The sequence below is a fragment of the Emys orbicularis genome, chromosome 3 (genome assembly GCF_028017835.1).
Source record: "Emys orbicularis isolate rEmyOrb1 chromosome 3, rEmyOrb1.hap1, whole genome shotgun sequence".
In the NCBI taxonomy this organism is placed as follows: Eukaryota; Metazoa; Chordata; order Testudines; family Emydidae; genus Emys; species Emys orbicularis.
The window spans coordinates 60,663,614-60,686,889 of NC_088685.1; the positions used below are offsets into that span (position 1 = coordinate 60,663,614).

Below are 23,276 nucleotides of genomic sequence, written 5' to 3' on the forward strand. Positions count from 1 at the left end.
GGTGTAAAGTCTAAAGAGGTCCTTAATTTGTACCTTTTATATTTACAGCTTTTCCTTCTGGCTTGAGTCTTTGAGGCCATATTTCTCCATCTTTCTTACTTTTCTTCCTTTATCCAGTCTGTGGCTTCAGATTGCTATCTGTTATTCTCTCTTGACCGCCTTTGTACCTCTTAGTAGTTCTGAATTGACATCCAGGCTCCACCACCTGAGACAAAATTATAATTATTTCATTTATTCTTTATAAAATAGGATACTGTGCATGCTCCACATTCCGTCAGTAGTTCGTCTTGCAGTTTACTTCAGAATCTCTTCTCACATGTTGAAATGTGTGAATGCTAAGGTGCTGTGGTACCCGAAGAATTCTAATACCCTTGTTCGCTGCTAGGTTAACTCTGTAAACGTTATGTATTTCCTTCTCTGATACAGCTTCTATGTGCTGTAATAGGTGGTCACGTAACTTATGCTCATACCTAAAATCCTTTTTCATATCTACTCCATGTCTTTTGTCATTAGATTGGCTTCCCGCTACCTGTTGGTTGCTTTAGATAGCTTCTCTCTCTGCCTGTCTGGATATGAATTGAGAAACTGAAGCAGCACATTCAGTGACAAATTGTTAGCGATGTGGTTTAATGTAGTCAACTTCTCCATGACAATTTTATTGTTAAAATTTGTGTCCCGCTTAGTGTATCTGAACTTAAACACATTAGTTGTGGCAGATAATGTAAAATAACAAATATTTATTTAAAGTAGAAAATGTAAATAAATCACTTGTGCTTTTTGATCTATTCTGTGACTATAATCTTTCCTTTTGATAGCTTAATACAAAAAAATACTCTTTAAATATTATGGGACAATGTGATGGTATTGTTTTCAATTTTGAAAGATTGATTTTAATTGATCTATATGCCTCAACTTCTGGAAAACTTTTATTTTTTTTAGTATTTGCATATATGGTGGTGGGGACCGAAAAGGACAGATAAACATGGTTACCAAAGGTGTGGATATTGTTATTGCTACTCCTGGTAGACTGAATGACCTTCAAATGAACAACTTCATAAATCTGAAGAGCATAACATACTTGGCAAGTAGTCAACATTGAAAAGTAATGCACTTATTGGGGTGGAGGTGGATTAATCTGAACCAAATCTTTATTTAATTTGTTAAAAAAACAAAACCATTTTAATTGAATTGAGATTTTTAAGGCTAAAATCTGGAAATCTCAGTACTGTTAACTGAGTATCTCTGCTGAAGACACTGAACACCACCCTGAGAAAACTAGACTCCTGGTACATGTAATCCGTTTTCTTAAAATGAAAAATAGCTTGTGGCCCATGTTTCTAAAGGTCACTTGAAGGGAAAACAAAAACAAAACTTTAGATAGCTATTGTGATGCTAATAGTATGTACTGAAAGCCTTAAGTCTTCCTGGCCATTTTTGACAAATAGTGAGCTAACAGTCTGACTTCAGGACATAAAAAAGTTAAGTAAGAAATTTTGTTAGATTACTTAAGTGCATAATGTCCTTATTACCCTTTTATTTTGGTTCAGTCATCTTTTTAATACTATAGGTTAGTGGTTCTCAACCTATTTACCGTTGTGGGCTGCATATGCAGCTCTCTGTTATGTAGGCCGCATCCACACAATACATATACTACCTGTATGGCCCTGAAGATGTCACATGGGCCGCAACTGTGTGCTGATTGGGCCTCAGGTTGAGAACCATTGCTATAGGTATTCTGTTCTCTGTTTACAAATTGTCAGTGGCCTTTTAACCCTTAGGACACTGGTTAATCACTAGGGATAACAATTTAAACTGGCCCTGTCCCAGGTGAAACCTATGAAATACTTTAATGAGTAAACTAGGACTGTTAAGAAGATCCAATCCTGAGCACCTGGAAAAGTATCATAGCATGCCTCCCCTGATGCCAGTACCTGCCTATACTCCAGGTTTAGAAATAATAGTGGATTTGCAGACCCCAAATATGGAAGGATGGTAATAGACAGCAAAGAGAGAGATGAGCATCACCAGGATTTTGACCAGCTGAGAAAGAGAATAGTAGTGGAACTAGAGAGTAGCCTTATTTGATTGTAAAATAGGAATGAAGGCGCCTGCTTGGGGGAAGAGAAGTCATCCTGGAGAAGTTTGTTTATTTTTCTTTACTTTCTGTAGTAAAGAAAAGAATTGCTAGTTTTTAGTGCACTAACAGCTAAATATTGTATTCAGCCTCATGCACTTTTGCTGTCCTTAGAAAATAAATGTGGTGCTGGCTAGAAATAGAACAAAAGGCTATCCATGCTGAAAATAACTTGATAATTATGTTGCATGTTAATCAAAAGGCCTTAACCATCATCTTTCTGAATCACATACAAAGGGAGAAAATGGTTCTCCTTGAACTTTAGTTGTCAGTCCAGACACTTAAGTAAAGTTCCACTTTTCCAGTAGATGGGAGACATGCACAGAGGACTGAATTTTGAAAGTGATCAACTATTTTAAGTACCTGTAGACTGACTTTTTTTCCAGAAGTGCTGCACTCTACTCCAGTCCATAAGTATCTAAGGTTGGACCCAAAACTGAGATCATGTTTTAAAATTTGCACCTGTATATTTCTGTCCTTCCCTCCCCCCCCCCCCCCCCCCCAATGTGTAAGAGGCTCACTATTTCCCAGAGCTGTGTCTTCAGCAGGCAGAGAACACAATACCTTTGCTGGAGAGAAGATCAAAGAGCATTGAACTTCAGATTCCCATCATTTTTTTTGTATGTAGCTACGCACACAGTTTCCATGTAAGATGCCGAAGAACTTTGTGGATTTTCTCCCAAATACACTGGACTGTCTGCTTCCTGGCCCTGCTGCAGGTCTCTGCTTTGGGCTCATCCTCTCTAACAGAGTAGAGGAACCTGAGATAGGAAATGGTAAGAAGAAAACAGAAAACTCTCTCCATAAAACACACAGCGCTGCCCACTTCAGCATGGTGCACAAGATGGATCAGCACCTCCAGATGGATGAGATGTGCACAAAATGAATTAACACCATCCTCTCAGCACAGCCACATCTACTTTTGGTTTCTCTACAGCCTAGATCCAGCTCCATTCTTATTTAGTAACCCAGCCATCCCAATTAGCCTTCCACACTTCTTCAAGACTTTAACGGAAACAAGCAATTTTATCACAGATGGCTTCTATACTAGTCAGATGCATATCCTCAGTTGAAGCCACCATTCAGCTCTGCCCTCTCTGTTATAAAACAATTGTATGCTGTTACCTGGAATTCTGCATTCACTTTTGACCATGCCATATCAAAAACTGTATAGCAGAAATAGAAGGTAATTTAGAGACGTATGATGAGTGATTAGGAACATCAAAGAAACGTATAGAGAGGAGACACAAGAGGATACAAATGTATATAGATTAGTTAGTTACCTTCACTATTCCATTCAAGTGCTCCTATTACCCTCTCTCAGAATACAAGAACAAGGAAACATATAGTAAAACAGAAGAGAGACAAAGTTAAAACTGATAAAAGTTGAGACTTCTCACACAGTGCCCAACTGGCCTGTGAAACTCTGTACCACAAGGTATAACTTCGACAAAGATCTTTGTAGTATTCAAAAAAGGAGTGGACGTTTATATGGATAGAAAGAATGTCCAGGAGGTGGTGTAGTGAATATTTATTAATGTTTTGGAAGTACTAAAGCATATTAAATCTTATGCTTAAGGGAATAAACAGATATCCAACTGTTGGAGGTTTGGAAGAAACATTAACAGGAGGTTGGTTATCTTATCTGGGAGATGGGATACTGAACTTAGACAGACCACTGGTCTGATCCAGTATGGCTATTCATATGTTCTCTCCCCTCCTTCCAGCTACAGGAATAGTTCATTTTCTAGCCAAGGAAGTACCTTCTGTACTATCAGGAAGGACACTGACATACAGATAGCTAGCGGCTCTCTGTAACCCACAATAGAGATTCTAGCCTTTACACTCCATTGGAATATCTATAATTAGTGAAGAACAACCTTAATTAAGTCTTTTGGACATGAAGGGTTAATCAGAAGATTTAATTCCCCTCCTCAATCTCTCAGATGAGAGATTATGTTCATACTTATGTTTCAGGGAATTCCAATGGCACTTCAGTTTTGATGAGTCGCAACTAGACTAAGATGTCCAAAAAGGAGAAAACAGGGATGAAGATAATCAAAGAAATGGCCAGAAAATCTCTGATCCTCCAGGATAAGAGAAGAGCAAACTTGGCTTTTTTTTTTTTTTTTTTTTTAAACACCTCTATAACTGAGCCTATAACTCAAACCTGAAAATTAAAGGAGGAAAGTCCAGTGAACCTGGTTCTGGTTGGCTTAATATTTTTTACATTTGTATAGGATTCTGAAATTATCACAGATGTGCCTACATTTCAGAAATGGAGTGGATCAGAGTGGGACTCAGATTACAAAACCATTCCAATGAATTGAAAATCTTGTGCCATCTTTCCAAAGACAGATATTTTAAAAGCAAGTTGTTAGGTAGATGAAGTCACTTCTCAGTTGGCCAAACTAATTCCAATTCCCATGCTAGGGGGTGTATCCCCAAAGGACTCCTTATTTCAGTGCAACACTTAAAAAAATCATCAGGTCTCTGTTTCCAGAGCAGATTAGATGATTAAGGGCCAGGAGATTATAAAATATTTCCAAGTCTTTGAAAGTCAAAGATGTCCAGTTAGCACTTACCATACTGCTCTGTGTAGGATCATCAGTTTCACTTCTGTGTGGCAGAAGATTGCTGGGGATCAAATGATGGTCAGCTAGCCATATGTCCAAGGTGTAAAGCCTCTCTACTTTTCTGTGGGGAATCACACCTAACTTCAACCTCAGAGTACCATTCTTTCACTGTAATTACGATATTACTTTGGAGCCTTGACTCTTTGCAGGTGACATGGTTTGACCATTTTTTGGCCATTACAAGTTCTGACTCAGAGACTTAAGCCTCAAAAACTAGTAATTTTTCAGGAGTACTAGGAAGGATCAAATGGTGGTCAAGTGCACTTTATCTAGTGGTTAAGAGAAGGCTGAGCTCTGAGAACTGGCAGACCCCTTGAAAATGTTGTGATGAAATGTCTTTCTGCTCATAGTGAAGAACAAAATTAATATTTCTGGACTGGTGTAGAAAAGCTCTAACAAGTAAAATAAGAAACCCCACATTAAAGTTTCTGAAGAAACCCTCTTGACTGAAATGGTTGCAGGGTTGTTGGTTTGTTTTCTGTTTTCTGATAAATAATCAAAACTTCTATTTGAATTTATATGCCAAACAAATGGGGGGGGGGGATATAGGCAAGTGAAAACTATTCAAAATCCTGGTGTTCTCTGGCTTTTGTTCTTGGGTGTATGGTTAAAAGCATTTTTCTCAGAATTTTCCTGTCTAGACATGTGCGAGGTTTGCCTTTTCATCAAGGAGTAGCACCAGAAACAATTTCGATGGTGAAAACTCGAAAAGGAGTTGTTAGTTTTTGGAGTGGAAATAAATAGATTCTAAAATGGGTTTTAAGGGTGGAGTGTGAGAAATACCTCTTAAGGAAAGTCTGCTGTGTAGTGTCTTGCTGAAAACTTAACTAAAGAATCATAGGAACTAACCTTGTTTTGCACAGGTTTTAGATGAGGCTGATAGGATGTTGGATATGGGATTTGAACCTCAAATAATGAAGATCTTACTAGATGTACGCCCTGACAGACAAACAGTCATGACTAGGTATGTAAATATTTTCAGTAGCTTAGAATTAAGGTTGGTGTCATTGTAAACTTTTATAATTGTACTTAGGTTTTAATGGTTCATGTTAGCACTTTTTAATATAAAGCTCCTAAATAATTACTGTGCTCATATTTATGGGACAGTGGATACCTGCTATAATTTTGATTTATCCTCTTGATGTCCAATTGGTTACTTTTGTTGAAATTTCAGATTCTGTCTAACTTAATCAGTGATAAATCTTGGACTGAAGAATTTGAGGGTATTTAAAGAGAGCCTGCACATTTGGATTTTTTAATTAATTATGTACTGTATGTCTCCAGGTAGGCTAGGAGAGGCATTCAGTACACTAGTAACTTGAAATTTTAATTTTTTTATCTGTTTGTTTTTGCAAGCTTGTGATGCACATATCCACTGCAGATTGCCAGCTGCCTCTCAGTGTGATATATGAGTATACACTCCGCTTATATCAGCCTCCCCTACCCCTTAGCTATCCCAGTGGTCTTCAGTGGTGAGACTCATTCTTCTCCAGTATTTGACTTCAGAAAGAAAAATATTTTATCATGTAGGGCACTGATGCAGAATCTTTGCAACATAGAGGACTTCATGGTAACCTAACAAGATTCCAAAAGCTGTAAATAATTTTACATAGGATTTAGTCAGTAAAAAAGAAATGTAAGTGTGAGTTGCACAGGATCACTGAATGTATGCTTTGGGGGCTACAGGGGAAGGCATATCAACTGGAAAACTGGCACTGCTTTGAAACCAAATTCTTGATGTCTGACTTAGAAGTGGTTGTGCACATAATGATATGGAGACTTGTCCGTTGTTCAGTGTGTGGCATTTTGATTTATTCCAGTGCATAGATCTTTTTCATAAATAAGTACTTCAGAGAAGATCTTTTGTATAACTAAATAAGTCACGTGGAAAGCATTTATAGAAATTCATTGTTTCCTTCATGACATTTGGACTGAAGCTTAGTAAATCAGTCAGTTCTACCTGAATTTGACATCTCTTTGTGGTCAGGTGAAAAATGGGTCTGCAAATAACTTAGAACTCTTGTTTTACCTTGAAAGTTTCTTAGCTGAAGCTCAAACTTAGCTTGAAGATTTTTGATCCTTGCACTCTAACTAGAACTGTCACTCACTTTTTGAGAACTGTGGTATTGAGTGAGATGGAATAAATGGGCGGAAGGTGTTAACATAACCTTGTCACTGTCCAACACTAAATAGTGGGTTTGGTATACAGAGACCTCTGTCTGCTTAGTACCATGGCACAAACACCATTAAAAATCTTTTAACCTTTTATTAAAGATACAGAAAAGAAGGAAAAACAGTTAACGTAATTGAAATGTAAAACATTAAGGCTTTTATTTTAACATCCCGTTTTCCTTTTAGCTGGAGAGAGTTTTAGAAGGAAAACAGCTCCTTGTTTGATAGTCTCTTGGATGGTGGTAACTGTACTTTTGGGGAAAAGAAGTTAACTGACCTAACCTAACCGGGTGAGATGAGCTAGAGCTGCTGTTGCTGTTAAAGTCCAATCTCATTTCATTTCAGGTGGTGGTTGGGATTCAGCTGGATTTGGTAGAGATGGTGGTGATATCCAAGTCCTCTCTGGCCTGGTCTGGTCAAGACATTTCTCAGTATCAGGGTGATGAAAGCCTAGGTCCCAAGAGATAGTAGGGGTGGAAGCCGTGATGGTGACTGTTCTTAGGCCCATTGCTGCTGAAATCTCAGATCACCTTAGCTAGCAACAAGAGCTTTCTATTCTCTGCTTCTTATGCCCTTGGTCTGCTCTTGCTATGTTGCCTAACACCAGAGAGAGCACAAACTTGGCAATAACATGGATGTTTCCTACATTGCACAACACATATTCACTGGGTCTCATCTAGTTTTAGTTATATCCAATTTGCTTGGATATTTAAGCTAAGATGAGTTGGGAGTAAACTAAATGTTGTTTAAACTGTTAATGTTACATGCTGGAGTGACTACCTGGTGAGAAAAATGAAGGTAGCTTACACTTGTGTTAAAGCATTTGTTTTCACCTAGAGTATCTCCTATCAGAAGAAAACCTTTTGATTATCAAAGTTTTTCTTTGCAGTCATGTGGAAGAAACCATTCTTAAGTAAAAGTTTAAATTCTGCAGAACTGAAATATCACCAGAGGGCCACAGGAAACATTGGACTGCATACCCAGAAGTTGTGCACTACAGCCTTAGGGTATAAAGCAGGGGTGGGCAAACTTTTTGGCCCGAGGGCCACATCTGGGAATAGAAATTGTATGGCGGGCCATGAATACTCGCTTAATTGGGGTTGGAGTGTGGGAGGGGGTGAGGGCTCTGGTTGGGGGTGTGGGATCTGGGGTGGGGTCAGAAATGAGGAGCTCAGGGTATGGGAGAGGGCTCCAGGGTGGGGTTGGGGGGTGGGGTGGTGAGGGCTCTGGATGGGGGTGCAGGCTCTGGGGTGGGGCTGGGGATGAGAAGTTTGGGGTGTAAGAGGGTGCTCTGGGCTGGGACCGAGGGGTTCTGAGGGCAGGAGCGGGATCAGTGTTGGGGCAGGGGGTTTGGGTGCGGGAAGGGGTGCAGGCTCCGGGCGGCATTTACCTCAACCGGCTCCAGGAAGCAACGGCATGTCCCTTCTCTGGGTCCTACACGGAGGCACAAGCAGGCGGCTCTGCACACTGCCCCGTCTGCAGGCACCGCCCCTGCACCTCCCATTGGCTGCAGTTCCCGGTCAATGTGAGCTGCTGGGGCAGTGTGCAGAGCAGAGCCCCCTGGCTTTCCCTACGCATAGGTGCCAGAGAGGGGCCATGCCACTGCTTCTGGGAGCCACATGGAGTGGCCCTGACCCCGCTCCCCGGTGGGAGCTCAAGAGCTGGATTTAAACGGCTGGCGGGCCGGATCCGGCCTGCAGGCTGTAGTTTGCTCACCTCTGATATAAAGTATTAAGTGTCATTGAAGAAACTGGATTTACCTATAGACAAACTCACCTTTCCAGCAGTCTTCAATTGACTGTGATATCCTTGAGAGTGCATACTGGGACATCACATTGAGTAGGAACTGACAATCTGCAGCAAATATGTACTTGGTACTTTTGTGTTCTGTGGGTTTATCAATAAGTAATGAACGGAATGTCCTCTTAACCTTGTTATTGAGACAATTCTAGAATTCTGGTATTAAGTGCTGAATGAACTTCTAAAGGTGATCCAAGAATCCAGTTTCTGCATAAAAAATTTGGTACCTTCTGCACAATGTTAAATACTTGTACTATGCTTTTTCTTTATACCTGAAAGTTGGTTCACAGTAGATCAGATGTGAAAATAACTTAAACAACCTACATCCCTTGATATTTAGGTGAACACACAACTCAATTGTAGTCTGACTTTTCCATGCTGCCAGTATTTTAATAAGTTCTTATTGTCCCCTTCTGTCCCATTTCCATACTTTCTGTGTGCTGTCGTCACCTTTGCTCACAGGAAGGCCTGCCACTGCAGTAAACCATGGCACCAGCAGAAATCTCACAGCCATTTTGGCATCACTGAATGTATTTAAAATCTGGGTCTAGTTTTTAAAGATGAGTTATTACACAAATAATTCAAAGATGTGAACTGGTATTTTATGATAATTATAGTTAAGTAGTAATCACAATCTTCACAAGATAAATAAATAGCTTCATGATACAGAGGTTGAGATGAGTGCTGATATTTGACCCGTCTGTCATCAGATATTTAACTTTAAAAAGCTGTCTCTCTTAGCAATGTACTTGCTTATACATTATCTGCTGTTTTAAATCGCATGTAACATAAATCTCTTAAATTGATAGAATTGGTTGAGACTGGGGTTTCTGAGGACTATTGCATACACCTTCCCTCTATTGCCTCAAACCACTGTTTGTTTATTCTTCAGGTTATTGTCCCTGTGGGTGTTCCACTTTAGGTGTCCCTGTGCACTTTTGCTCAGCAATTTCTGTCAATAATGTCCCCAGGTTTGCATCTGCATCCTATGCTTCCTCATGGTCTGGACTGAGAGTACATAAGGCGGGGTGGATCTGTTGCCACTGCAGTTCCTTTTCAGCTTCCTCTGACTAGTGATGGAGTGTCTCAGTGTATACCTGACTAGCTTACTGTTTTTCTTTGTTTTATTCCTTGGTGGTTCATTCTGCCTTGGGACCTTTAATCTAGTTCTCACTGTCTTGAGGAAACCACCTTTTGAACCCATGGGTAGCTGTCATTTTCTCCGTTTAACCTTTAAAACTTCATCTCTCATAGCCATCGCTTTGGCCAGGAGGGTAGGGGAATTGGGAGCATTTATGGCTGATATACCATACACGATTAATCTACTGAGACAAAATGACTCTGTCCCCATCCTTGCTTCCTGCCTAAGATCTCATTGGACTTCCACATCAACAAAGACATTCAGTAAACCTTTTTTACCCCAAGCCTTATGCTTCAAGGGAAGAAGCCAGCCTCCATACTCTAGCGGTGAGAAGAGCGATTGCCTTCTATCTCAACAGGACTAAACCCTTTTGATCCTCCCCCAGACTGTCTCCTTCACAGAGAGGATGAAGGGAGCCCCTATTTCCCTATTAAAGTGGGTATCAGTATGCATCTTAGCTTGTTATAAAGCTTCTAAGTTGCATCCTCTGCCTAGGATGATGGCCCATTCCACCAGAGCACAGTTCTTCTCTGTAGACCTACTTAATGTACCCATTGCAGACATTTGCAAAGCTGCCGCTTTGTCATTTGTGCACACCTTTCCCCAGCACTATGCTAGCATTCATGTTTCTAGAGCAGATACAGCCCTTGGTGAGGCTATTTTCTAAACTGTACTGACTTTCTCCTCAGCATCCTCCTGCATAATGAAGGCACTGCTTGGAAATCACCTGAAGTGGAGCATCTATAGGGACAATAAGTCGGAGGAGGAGAGATTATTTACTTGTACAGTAACTGGCGTTCTTCTAGATGTTTTGTCCCTATGGGTGCTCCACTACTTGTGCTCCCCTTCCCCTCTATTTGGAGTTCTTGCTGCTGGAATTCATGACTGAGAATGAATTGGAGCAGCGGCAAATCTGCCTCTCCCAGTCCTGAGCACAAGGATGAGTAGAGTGTGGGTGCAGCCCCACGGACTGCTGACAGAAATCTGATTGAAAGCACAAGGTCATGCACAAAGGGACAAAATATCTCGCATTTCAGTTACTGTACAGGTTAGTATCCTCTTCATATAGACTGGAATATGGTTTTAGAGTAAAATTTTATTGCATTTCTTGAAGCGGTGGGCAAAGATTCAAATCATATGTGCGCAAAAGGGTTTTGGAGCAAGGGTATTAACTATACTTCATTACAACTTTAGCATGTTTATAAAATGGAATCAACCTTTGCAACCTCTGTTTCCCCACCTGCATTCTAAAAACTGTACTTGAAAATATTGACTGTTTTAAAATGACTTTGCAGATGTAAAGAGGTTTATGAATGCTGATTGCATAGTACATCATACATTTCCTAACCGGATGTAGGATTATCAGGGACATAGTTCAAAATACATCAGTGAATTATTTTGTGTCTCAAGTGTTGGTATAAATCTTATTTTATATATTAATATGAATATCAGTCTATGAATCTTTCAGTCTCTGACCACCAACCCCTTGCTTCTGTGAATTCTGGCCATTGCATGCCACACCATAACTAGCCACAGTAAGATAACCCTATTGTAGGAGAATCCTCTGATGTAGAGCAAACGTGACTGCTTCTGTGTTACCCTACTGTCTGTGGCTAGTCAAGGTTTGTGAAAGGGAAAATGGGGACATGGCTGGGATTTTTCTTTGCCTCAGATCTCTAGATACATTAGTAACACCTTAAGGCTGTTAACAGCCTGTGTACTTCAGTGAGACAAGGTGAATGAGGTAATATCTATTATTGGACCAACTTCTGTTGGTGAGAGCAACAAGCTTACACAGAGGTGCTCTTCAGATATTACCTCACCTATCTCGTGTCTCCAATATCCTGGGACCAACACAGCTATTACACTGCATACATGTGTACTTTAGTATAATCCTCGGGTGCTCTGATTTATTCTGGGTGCGCAGAAAAGTGCAAATTTGGCTAAGGATTTGGGAGTTCACAGCCACTTTTACAGACTGACCCCTCTTCTCCCCCTGGAGCTCTGTTGTGCACTGCTCAGTCATAGCCAAAGTACTGGACCTACTAGTGGACACAGGCAAAATTCAGAACACATGTTTCATGCTAGGAGTACAAGCAAGTGTGTAGTTATTCTACTGAAGAACATATTTGCAGTTCATATATGGAGTGATAGGCCAGAAGGAAACACTGTGATCATCTATTCTGACCTTGTGTATAACACTGGCCATAAACCTTTCCCAAAATAATTCCTAAAGCATACCTTTTAGAGAGATTAAAACTTAATTTAAAAATTGTCAGTAATGGAGAATCCACCATGACCTTTGGTAAATTGATCCAATGATTAATTACTCTCACCATTAAAAATGTACATCTTATTTCCAGTCTGAATTTGTCTAACTTCAGCTTTCAGCCACTGGATCATGTTATACCTTTCTCTATTAGATTGAAGAGACCAATATTAAATATTTGTTCCCTGTATAGACTGTAGTCAAGTCACCCCTTAATCTTCTTTGTTAATCTTCAGTTGATTAAGCTCCTTGATTCTGGTCACCCCATCTCAAAAATCTATTTTAGAATTGGAAAGGTACAGAGAAGGGCAACAAAAATGATTAGGGGTATGGAACAGCTTCTGTATGAAGAGAGAGTAAAAAGACTGGGACTTTTCAGTTTGGAAAAAAGACAACCGAGAGGATCTGATAGAGGTCTATAAAATCGTGAATGGCATGGAGAAAGTGAATAAGAATGTTGTTTATTGCTTCGTGTAAGACAAGAACCAGGGGTCACCCAATGAAATTAATAAGCAGCAGGTTTAAAACAAAAGGAAGTACATCTTCACACAATGCCCAGTCAACTTGTGGAACTCCTTGTCAGGGGATGTTGTGAAGGCCAAAAGTATAATGTGGTTCAAAGAATTAGATAAGTTCATGGAGGATAGGTCCATCAGTGGCTGTTGGCCACGATGGTCATGGATGCAACCCCATGCACTGTGTCCCTAGTGTCTGCTGGGAGTGGATGACGGGATGGATCACTTGATGATTACCTGTTCTGTTCATTCCTTCTGAAGCACCTGGCATTGGCCAGTGTCGGAAGACTGGATACTGGGCTAGATGGACCATTGGCCTGACCCAGTATGGCCATTCTTATGTTCTTAGTCTGTCACTATAAAGCATGTTTTCTAACTCTTTAATCATTCTCGTAGCTCTTTTAACCCTCTCCAATTTGTCAATATCCTTTTTGAATTGTGTGTACCAGAACTGGACACACTGTTCCAGCAGCGGTCACACCAGTACCAAACATAGAGGTAAAATAACCTCTCCACTCCTACTTGAGATTCCATTCTTTATGCATCTCAGTATTGCATTAGCCCTTTAGTTACATTATTGCACTGGGAGCTCATGTTCAGCTGATTATCCACCATGAACTCCAATCTTTTTCAGAATTATTGATTCCAGGATAAAGTTCCCCATCCTGTAAGTACGGCCTAAATTCTTTGTTCCTGGATATATACATTTGCATTTAGCCATCTTAAAACATTAATTTGTTTGCTTGATCCTAGCTTTCCAAGTGATCCAGATCGCTCTTTATCAGTGACCTGCCTTATTCATTATTTACCACTCCCCCAGTTTGTCTCATTTGTAAGTGTTCTCAATGATGATTTTGTTTTCTTGCCAGTCATTGACAAGAGTTAAATAGCATAGGAGCAAGCATGGGATCCCCTGTGGGACTCCACCAGAAACACACCTGGTTTCCCTTTCATAATTACATTTTGAGACCTGTCAGCCAGCTTTTAATCCATTTCATGTGTGCAGTGTTAATTTTGTCTTTCTAGTTTTTAAACAAAATGTCATATGATGCCAAGTCAAATGCCTTACAGAATCTTAAGTATATTACATCAACAATATTACCTTTATCCTTTATCAAACTTGTAATCTCTCTCTCAAAAAAAAAAAATCAGGTTAGTTTGACAGGATCTATTTTCCATAAACCCATGTTGATTGGCAGTAATTATATTACCCTCCTTTTATTTTTTCTAATTGAGTCCTGTATCAGCCACTCCATTATCTTATCTGGGGTCATTGTCGGGCTGACAGGCCTACAATTACCTGGGTCATTCCATTTACCTTTTAAAAAGTGGCACAACATCTCTTCTGGAAATTCCCTGTTGCCCAAGATTTATTGAAAATCAGCCTTCTTCGAGTGATGGTCCCTATTGTATTCTGCTGTGGGTTACGTATGCGCGCCCTACGTCTGGAGCCAGAGAATTTGAAAGTAGCATCCGTTGGTCTGCACATGTGCCTTGCTCCCCTCGTTCCTCCAACAAAGGGGATAAAGGACAGGATAGTCTGACCACCTCTCCAGTTCCTTCTCATCACTGCATGATTCAGGTTGGAACCTTTAGTGTCCACAGTTTTGGCTTCATTCTACAGAACAAGAATAATCTAATTGTAAAGAGTTTAATAGTTTTTAAAAGTTTTACTGTTTAGCATTAGATTAGTCTCCTGGGGGAACAACCCCACCCCCCTCCAATGCCTCATTTGGGTACCGGACTGTGCCCAAGACTCCAGGCTTCAGACTCCAGGCTTCCTGCCTGCAATCCTTCTTGGTCAGCGACAACCACCAGCCCCCTCACAGGAGATGTTTGAGGAGCGGGAGGCCAACCCTCAAACACATATTTCATCCTCATCTCCAGTCGAGGTAGTTATGCCTCAACCCCTTCCAATAGCTGATGACTTCTGTCAATTTCAAGAAGTCATAAAGTGGGTAACTGGCGCGCTTCAGATTCCACTCAGAGGTCAAGGATTCACAGCATAAACTGTTGGATCTCCTGCAGTCAGTAACAACTCCAGGATGGCCTCTAGGGCTCCTTTGAGATCCCTGAGCATATACATACAATAAGAGAAGATTTAGTAGGTCACCAACTGCCCAGAGATTGCATCCTTCTAAATTCTCTGAATTCCGTAGATCCACCAAAACCCCTAGAAAAAGACATACATTCCCGAGAGAGAGGGCCACTCATCTGCCCTCCACGACCACCCAGACATCTTCAAAGCAACAGTGTTGATGAGTTGGTCAAGGGTTCATATCCTCCCACACCTCTAGTTTTACAGCTGTCCATTTGCTCACCTCCACACCTTTGAAGACCCTCTTTCCCATTTCCAACATGATTGGTGTGGGATCCCTACAGACAAGTGGGTCATAGAGGTCACAAACAGGCTATACCATCCATTTTACATCACTCCCTCCCTTCCGGCCCCCTTTTCTATCCCTCTTAATGGACCCCTCTCTTAAGCTTTTGAGACAAAAAGTGAATATTCTCTTTAATTAGGAATGATAGAACTGGTCCCATCTCCTCACAAGGGCAAAGGGTTTTACTCAAGATATTTCCTTGTGCCAAAGAAGGGCAGAGTGTGGAGACTGACCTTGGATCTAAGACAAGTTTGTAAAGTCTCAAGCTTCCAATGACGACTCTGGCAGCTATAATTCCTTCACTGGAGGAAAGGGATTGGTTTTCAGCCCTCAACCTACAAGATTCCTATTTCCATATAAAGATACACCCATCCTGCAGGAATTACCTACATGTCACAATAGGTCAGGATCATTTCCAATACCAAGTGCTTCCCTTTAGCCTTTTTTTTTTAACCCTAAGGATGTTCTCAAAGGTCCTTACCTGCAACAAGAAGCAATCCTAGTCTTCCTGTACCTTCACAACTAACTACTCAAGGAACTTTCCTACAAAGTAGTGCTGTCTTCCACCCACACAGCCTTTGATCTGTACCAGGAGTTGGATCTTCAGGTAAAGATACAAAAATCCATGTTAACTCCCTGTACGGAAGATACAGTTTATAGGGGCATCACTGATAGCCAGGGCCTACTTTACCTTAGACAGATTCTTAACTCTGTCAAGTCTGGCACATGCAATTCAGGAGAGCTCTTGGACCACAATTAGGAACGGTCTTCAGCTCTGGAGACCCATGGAAGCTTTCACCTGATCGCACAAGGCTATGTCTACTCTGCTTCCAGGGTTGGTTCAGAATGACCTGTTCTTCAAGTGATGGTCCCATGTGTATTCCACACATGGGTGCACATGCACTGAGTCGAAAAGTTTTCTCCAAGCAGCGTCCATTGACCCGTACATGCTCAGTATGTCTCCTTGTGCTCCCAACCGAGGGTATATGGGGTGGTGCAGCTTGATGTTACTCCAGTTCCCTCTTACCATCTCATGGCCTGAGTCAAAACCCCTATTCCTCCAACAACTCTCTTATCGAAAGAAGAGTGAAGTTGTATAATTGTGTAAATAGATTGTTTTTCATAGTTTAATATAGACCCTCCCCAGTTCAGGGGGACATCCCCTCACTATCCAGGGACTATGCCCAGGATCCCAGGCATCAAGAACTATCTCCTACCCTCATTCCTTTTTCATCAGCATCGCCCATCAACGGTGCCTCTACTGTCTGGGCGAGGCGCACATCTTGGTGAAGTGCGGCATCTATAAGTCCTTCCTGCCCAGAACTAGAGAGGCCTGTGAGCTCCAACTCCACAAGTTCCTGAGGAAGAGTCAGTAAGGCCCTGGATGCACTCTGATCCTGGCCAGGGAGACTCCCCCCCGACCCACCCACTGTATAGCAGCCTCTACTGACCAGTAGTGCCCCTCTGAGCATGAGCTATGGTGCAGAGCTGCCAGCACCGAAGGCCCACTATGAGAGTAAGAAACACTCATAGGAATAAGAGCAGATCCCCTCATCGGACTGTTCATATAGACACATTCCATCTCTGCCATGCCAGGTTTGTTAAGCTGTTGCTTGTGGATTCAGCGGAACCCTCAAAGGCCCCCCGGCTGGAGGGTAAGGCAAAGAAGAAGCGGGATCCATCCCTACCACCTGGCGACCTTGGTACTGGGAATGTGTAGAGTGTCCCTCTACAACTGCAGCTCTGGATGCGCTGTTGCTTCCACCTCACCAATATGCAGACCAATTGGCTCTGACTACTGAACCAGGTATCTCTGGAGTCTCAGTGGGCACCCCATAGACTCCAGGACGTACGGAGACGTTCCTGACACCAGAGAATGTGTTCCTGCCATATCTACAGTCTCTGCTCCTCTCGGACCTGTCTATTCTCCAGGACATCCCCACACCTGAGGATGAGCTGCTGCTCCTGTTGCAGGAGAGGCCCCTTCCCCATTCATTGGATTGGGGCCTGCTGTTTCCAACAGAACCATCGTCCGACTCAGAGGAGTCCCAGGACAGACAGCCAACATCTCTGCTGCTGCACAGGAGCCCAGACAGACAGCCAAGGCACCCTTATCCACATATCTATAATGTTTAGAAATTCCAAGAATGTTTTAGTTCTGGCAGCACGAGCCCTTCAGCATATGTCACTCCAATTGAAGTCCCTCATGATCACACTGTTTTTTTCCTGCACATTGTAGATAAGCATGTAAGGAAGTGTTCACCTTCCCTAGTTTGATTTTTGTGGTCTGTAGCAGACACCAGCTAGTACCCCATCTCATGTTTTGTCTGTTAGGACATTGATCCAGAAGCCTTCAAGATGACTTTCTTCCGAGTTATCAGTGACTCGGAAACTGGTAATGTCATTTTTGACAGAGTGCCACTTCTCCTCCCCTTTGCCCATTCAGTCCTTCCTAAATAAGTTCTAACCATTGATTTTAACATTTCAGTTGTATAAATCATCCCACCAGGTTTCAGTAATACCAGCTGGATTGAATTTATGCTCATAAATGAGCAATTCCAGTTTTTCTTGTTAAGGTTAGTACATATGCATGACAGCTGTTGTGGGTGTAAGACCTTGCTGAAATGTATTGGGAGTGTGGGATGGATGAGAGGAGCGAATTGGAGACCTCTCGCACTTTTAAAAATGTATTTTTTTTTTCTTCCCTCTCACCAGTGCTACTTGGCCAGATGGTGTTCGCCGCCTTGCAAAATCGTATTTGAAAGATCCTATGATCGTATATGTTGGCACTCTTGATTTAGCGGTAGGTTGATTTTTAAGTCCCATTACTACTTGTAGTTGCACATAACTTTGAATGTTTTGGAACATTCAGATAATACTTTTAGTTAAAAGCATAACCCAGTCTGGTCTTTCACAACATGCTCCAAGTAGGCAGAAATCAGTGGTATTTTAAAAGCTTCAGTAAAAGCCCAGAATGCATCTTAGAACTGTAAATGGAAAAAAACTTTGTGATAAGAATATAATGAGACATGCCAAAGAGCATTTAGTCTCAGCTTTGGTAATGGACAAATGATTAAATAAATTGTATGAAGTCTCTAAAGCATTGATTTGGTTAATAATAATGTATTTCTCCACCCATAAGCAGATGACTTCAATAGTAAATATTTCATCCAAATCTACCTAATGGCCAAGGGCCCATGTATAATATTATGTAGCCACACATTGCTATGCAAGTGCCCTTTTTGATTATGCTATATAATTTTCATCCAGAATTGAAGTGGTTTTTTGTTTTTTTTTTAATTCTAGTTCTTTTGGTTACAAAAATAACCTTTAAAATGTGAAACAAATGTAAACGCATTGCTCGGAGTATGCAGACAACCTGTCATTAGCTCTCAGAGGTGTAAAGTCCCCCCCCCCCCCCTTATCTCTGTTTTTGTATTGACTTTGAAACCCAACAAATTTAAAAGCCAACTGCATGAGTGCTTATTTTAGCAGAAACATCAAACTGGAGTATTTAGACATATTTGGATGTAGCATCAGATATTAGGTTGGGGTAAAATGCATTCAAGGTTTGATATGGGAGAACAAGGAAGAAATTTATACGCCATCTTCCTAAATGTGAAGTCACCTCTATCCCTGCCAAAAAGCAAGAGGGAAAGATGTACTATTTCCCCAATATCGAAAGCCTCAACTGGATGCCTCAAAAAAAAAAAAAAAAAAAAAAGTTAATTACCCCTTATATAGTTGCTATGTCTTCCAAAAGTTTCTACAATGCATTTTTAATTTTTGGACTGACTGGGTATAGATTGAAATAACATTTTACTGAAATGTTGTAGCAGCTAATGTGGTGGGGGTTTTTTACTCCTGTTTTATAACTTCACTATAACTAATGAGAAATTTTGTTCAAAAGCATTTTACTCACAATTTTATATAACGTGGGTGTTCTGAAATTTATCCAAACTTGCAAATAGTGCATATGCTGTTTCACCCCTGCTTCAGCCTGCATGCATTGGTGCCATAAAGAAATTTAGTATTTCTCTTTCACAACCAGATTTGTTATTCTGACAATGAGCTTTACCTTCTGTAGATCAGACTCTAGGCAGGACCTGGATATTTTGTCCATCAGAACAAGACTTGGTTCTGTTCTTTATGTGATTCCACTAGTTCCTTCCTGCTTCCAGGCAGTTTTTTCAGCCCTCTTCCTTCTACAATACAAAAAAGCTGTCTTCCTCAGTGGTCTGCCAACTTTGTTTTAATGAGTGAAGCCCCCTTTTATCTTTTAGAGGTTCAACAACGGCAACTCAATGTCTGATCTCTGTGTAGCAGATTTTGCTCTCTAGTTACCATGTAAATATCATCATAGCACAGTCATAGGGTAAAAGAAAAAAAAAAAGGGTTTGTCAATAAACCTTTATTATAAAGTAAGTGAATTTTGTATTACCACCTGGCTACCTCCGGTTTGTTCGCATTTCTCTATCCTGTCATCGTTGTTGTTGTTGTTAGTATAATTAGTATTAGTCATGCCTACTGGCCCCCAAACAAGATTGGGACTTGCATGCGCTAGTCACTATGCAAATACATAGTAAGAAAAGTCCCTGCTTCAAAGAGCTAAGAATCCAAAGAGCGAATACAGAGAAAGGGAGAGAGTATTATCACTGCCAGTTTACAAGCAGAGAACTGAAGCACAGAGTTTAAGTGACTGTAAACCTGTGGGCTAATCCACTAGCCCAATGAGATCATGCTCCAAACAACTTCACTATTTCAGTTCCTCTGCTCAGGACTTTTCTTAACTTAGAAAAAGACTTAAAACAAAGCACCAAAAAGATCTCAAAGCTCCTCGGGGTATTCACTTAGGCCTGGGCTCCACTGGGGGGAGAGCGGGGAATCAACCTAAGATACGTCAACTTCAGCTATGCTATTCTCGTAGCTGAAGTTGCGTATCTTAGGTCGACTCACCTCACGTCCTCACGGCGCGGGGTCTACTGCCGCTGCTCCCCCGTCGACTCCGCTTCCGCCTCTTGCCACGGTGGAGTACAGGAGTCAACGGCGGAGCGATCGGGGATCGATTTATCGCGTCTACACTAGAAGCAATAAATCGATCCCCGATAGTTCGATCACAACCCGCCAATGTGGCGGGTAGTGTAGACGTACCCTTAGCCTTTGTCTAGGGATTCACAACCTTCTCTAGCTGAGGCTTCCTAACAGCCAGCTCAGGTCAGCTCTTTGCAGATGTCTCCTATTCTGGGCCTTCTTTCTGATAAATGCAGAGATATCCCTCCAGGGTCCTTCCTTTACCCTGTGTCTCTCCTGTCTGGTCTTTTGCTGAAGGAGCAGGAATTCCCTATATGAAATTTCCTGTAGGGTACATGACTAGAGTGAAGCATGTGACAGGGCTCATAGCTGTAACAGGGTCAGTAGGATGCATGCATGTTCCCAGAGGTCCAGTACCCTATTACATTGATTTGCTCAAGGTCATACAGGAAGTATGTGGAAAAAGTGGGAACTGAACACAGGTCTGAGTCCAAATCCAGTGTTTTAATCACAGGATTGTTTTCTCTTTGCCATGTCTTTTTTCAGAACATAGTATCTTTGGGTAGGGAATGTGTCTTTCCACTTGTATAGCAATTAGCACAATTTGGGTGCAACCAGAAACTAATAATAATTACAAAGGTAATGTGGCAATCACCACTTTCCCCTCTGAAAGGACATTCCTTCCCAAAGACAGCAGACTGGAATCTGTACTCTCTTAATGTTACCAAACTTCTATTGTATCTCTACTGGCCTCAAATATTCATCTCCTTTGCAAGAACCTTTCTTGCTTGGAAAGTTAGCCTCCTAGACAGTGTTCCCATATGGAGAAAGGACTTAATGTCAGTACTACAAAAGAGATCATTTAGCAACTGTCTTTGTGTTTGGCTTCCCTCTTAGGCCTGGTCTACACTAGGAGGTTATGTCGAATTTAGCAGCGTTAAATCGAATTAACCCTGCACCCGTCCACACAATGAAGCTATTTAGTTCGACATAGAGGTCTCTTAAATTCGATTTCTGTACTCCTCCCCAACGAGGGGAGTAGCCCTAAATTCAACATGGCCATGTCGAATTAGGGTAGGTGTGGATGGAATTCGACGGTAATAGCTTCGGGAGCTATCCCACAGTGCACCACTTTGTTGACGCTCTGGACAGCAGTCCGAGCTCGGATGCTCTGACCAGCCTCACAGGAAATGCCCCGGGAAAATTTGAATTCCTTTTCCTGTCTGGGCAGTTTGAATCTCATTTCCTGTTTGGACATCGTGGCGAGCTCAGCAGCACTGGCAACGATGCAGAGCTCTCCAGCAGAGGTGACCATGCAATCTCAGAATAGAAAGAGGGCCCCAGCATGGACTGATCGGGAAGTCTTGGATCTGATCGCTGTGTGGGGCGATGAGTCCGTGTTTTTGGAGCTGCGCTCGAAAAGATGGAACGCAAAGATCTACGAGAAGATCTCAAAAGCCATGACAGAGAGAGGATACAGCCGGGATGCAACGCAGTGCCGCGTGAAAATCAAGGAGCTGAGACAAGGCTACCAGAAGACCAAAGAGGCAAACGGACGCTCCGGATCCCAGCCCCAGACATGCCGTTTCTACGAGGCACTGCATTCCATTCTAGGTGCGGCCGCCACCACTACCCCTCCACTGACCGTGGACTCTGAGGATGGGATATTGTCGACGGCCGCTTCCTCGGAGATGTTAGCGGATGGGAAAGATGAGGAAGGAGATGAGGAGGACGAGGCAGTCGACAGCGCTTACAACGCTGATTTCCCCGACAGCCAGGATCTCTTTATCACCCTCACAGAGATCCCCTACCAACCGTCCCCAGGCATTAACCCGGAGCCAGAATCAGGGGAAGGATCAGTCGGTAAGTGTATTAAACATGTAAACATTTATTTTGAACAGAACAGGAATATTAACAATGGGTTTTTCATGATTAGTTTGCCCTAGGCGCTCTACTTTTTAGTCCTTGCCAGTGCAGCAACTGGAAAATAAGGTCTATATGTCCTGGGATAGAGCTGAAATCCTCCTGGGACATCTCCACGAAGCTCTCCTGGAGGTAATTGGAAAGCCTTTGCATGAGGTTCCTTGGGAGAGCGGCCTTATTATGTTCTCCGTGGTAGGAAACTTTTCCGCGCCAGGCTATCATCAAGTACTCTGGGATCATTGCCTTGCAGAGCATGGCGGCATACGGCCCTGGTTTTTGCTGGCTTTCACGCAGCATGCGTTCTTTCTCTGTCTCAGAAATCCTCAGCAGAGTGATGTCGCTCATGGTGACCTGCTTAGAATTAGGGGAATGTTACTATTGGGACTGCTTGCCTGTTCCTTTACAGAACTGTAACTGGCGGTTTACAGCCATGCGGTGGAGGCGGGAGAGGGGCAGCAAACCTGGATCTTTCCCGGGGACAGCCGTGAGGGGGTGGGACAGGGGCAGAGTTCATGCTTGCCGGATTGCCAGCAGCAGGAACTGGCCAACGCTAGGAGCATTGCTTTGAACGTGAAAGGAGGGCACTGCTATAATTTACGTTTTAAGCAGCCAAAAGTCTACGGCTTACCATGTCAGCCTGCTACCCGAATTCCGCTGTCCTGCCCCGCTTGTCTGATCTCCAATGCAAGACCCCAGGCACTGAATGCAAAGGCCGAAAATTCGACCTTGTCCTGAGTGCGCATGTGATAAGTGCTGTGCATGGTCTTGTTCACAGAGAAAGATTATGTTCATTGTTCACAAAAAATTATCTTTTTGAGGAATTCACTCCCTTTTTCCCATCCCACAGCTGTGACTGTCTCCTGACCTACCCTGGCATCCCCCTCCCAGAGGCTGGCGCAGATTAGGCGTAGAAAGAAAAGGACACGGGACGACATGTTCTCAGAACTTATGGGCTGCTCCTGAGCCGAGGCGGCCCAGCAGACCCAGTGGAGGGAGAACATGTCGCAATACCATCGAGCACACATTGAACGGGAGGAGAGGTGGCGGCAGGAAGACCAGCAGGCGACTCAAACGCTGCTTGGACTAATGAGGGAGCAAACGGACACGCTCCGGTGCCTTGTGGATGTTCTGCAGGACCGGAGGCAGGAGGACAGAGCCCCGCTGCAGTCTATCTCTAACCGCCCTCCCCCACCACCAAGTCCCATACCCCCCTCACCCAAAGTCCCAAGAAGGAGGGGCGGCAGGGGCCGTGAAAACTCTCACTCCACCCC

The 23,276-nt window shown here is 42.4% G+C and overlaps 1 protein-coding gene across 1 annotated transcript in view; it reads left to right on the top strand.

Annotated features, from left to right (window-relative positions):
* Positions 1 to 23,276, top strand: part of DDX43 (DEAD-box helicase 43) — a 75,279-nt gene that overhangs the window by 10,643 nt on the left and 41,360 nt on the right. Inside the window, exons 9-11 of the mRNA XM_065401945.1 lie at positions 940 to 1,081; positions 5,634 to 5,734; positions 17,767 to 17,854. Of these exons, the coding sequence (XP_065258017.1) occupies positions 940 to 1,081; positions 5,634 to 5,734; positions 17,767 to 17,854 (331 nt within the window). The remainder of the gene's footprint in view (positions 1 to 939; positions 1,082 to 5,633; positions 5,735 to 17,766; positions 17,855 to 23,276) is intronic.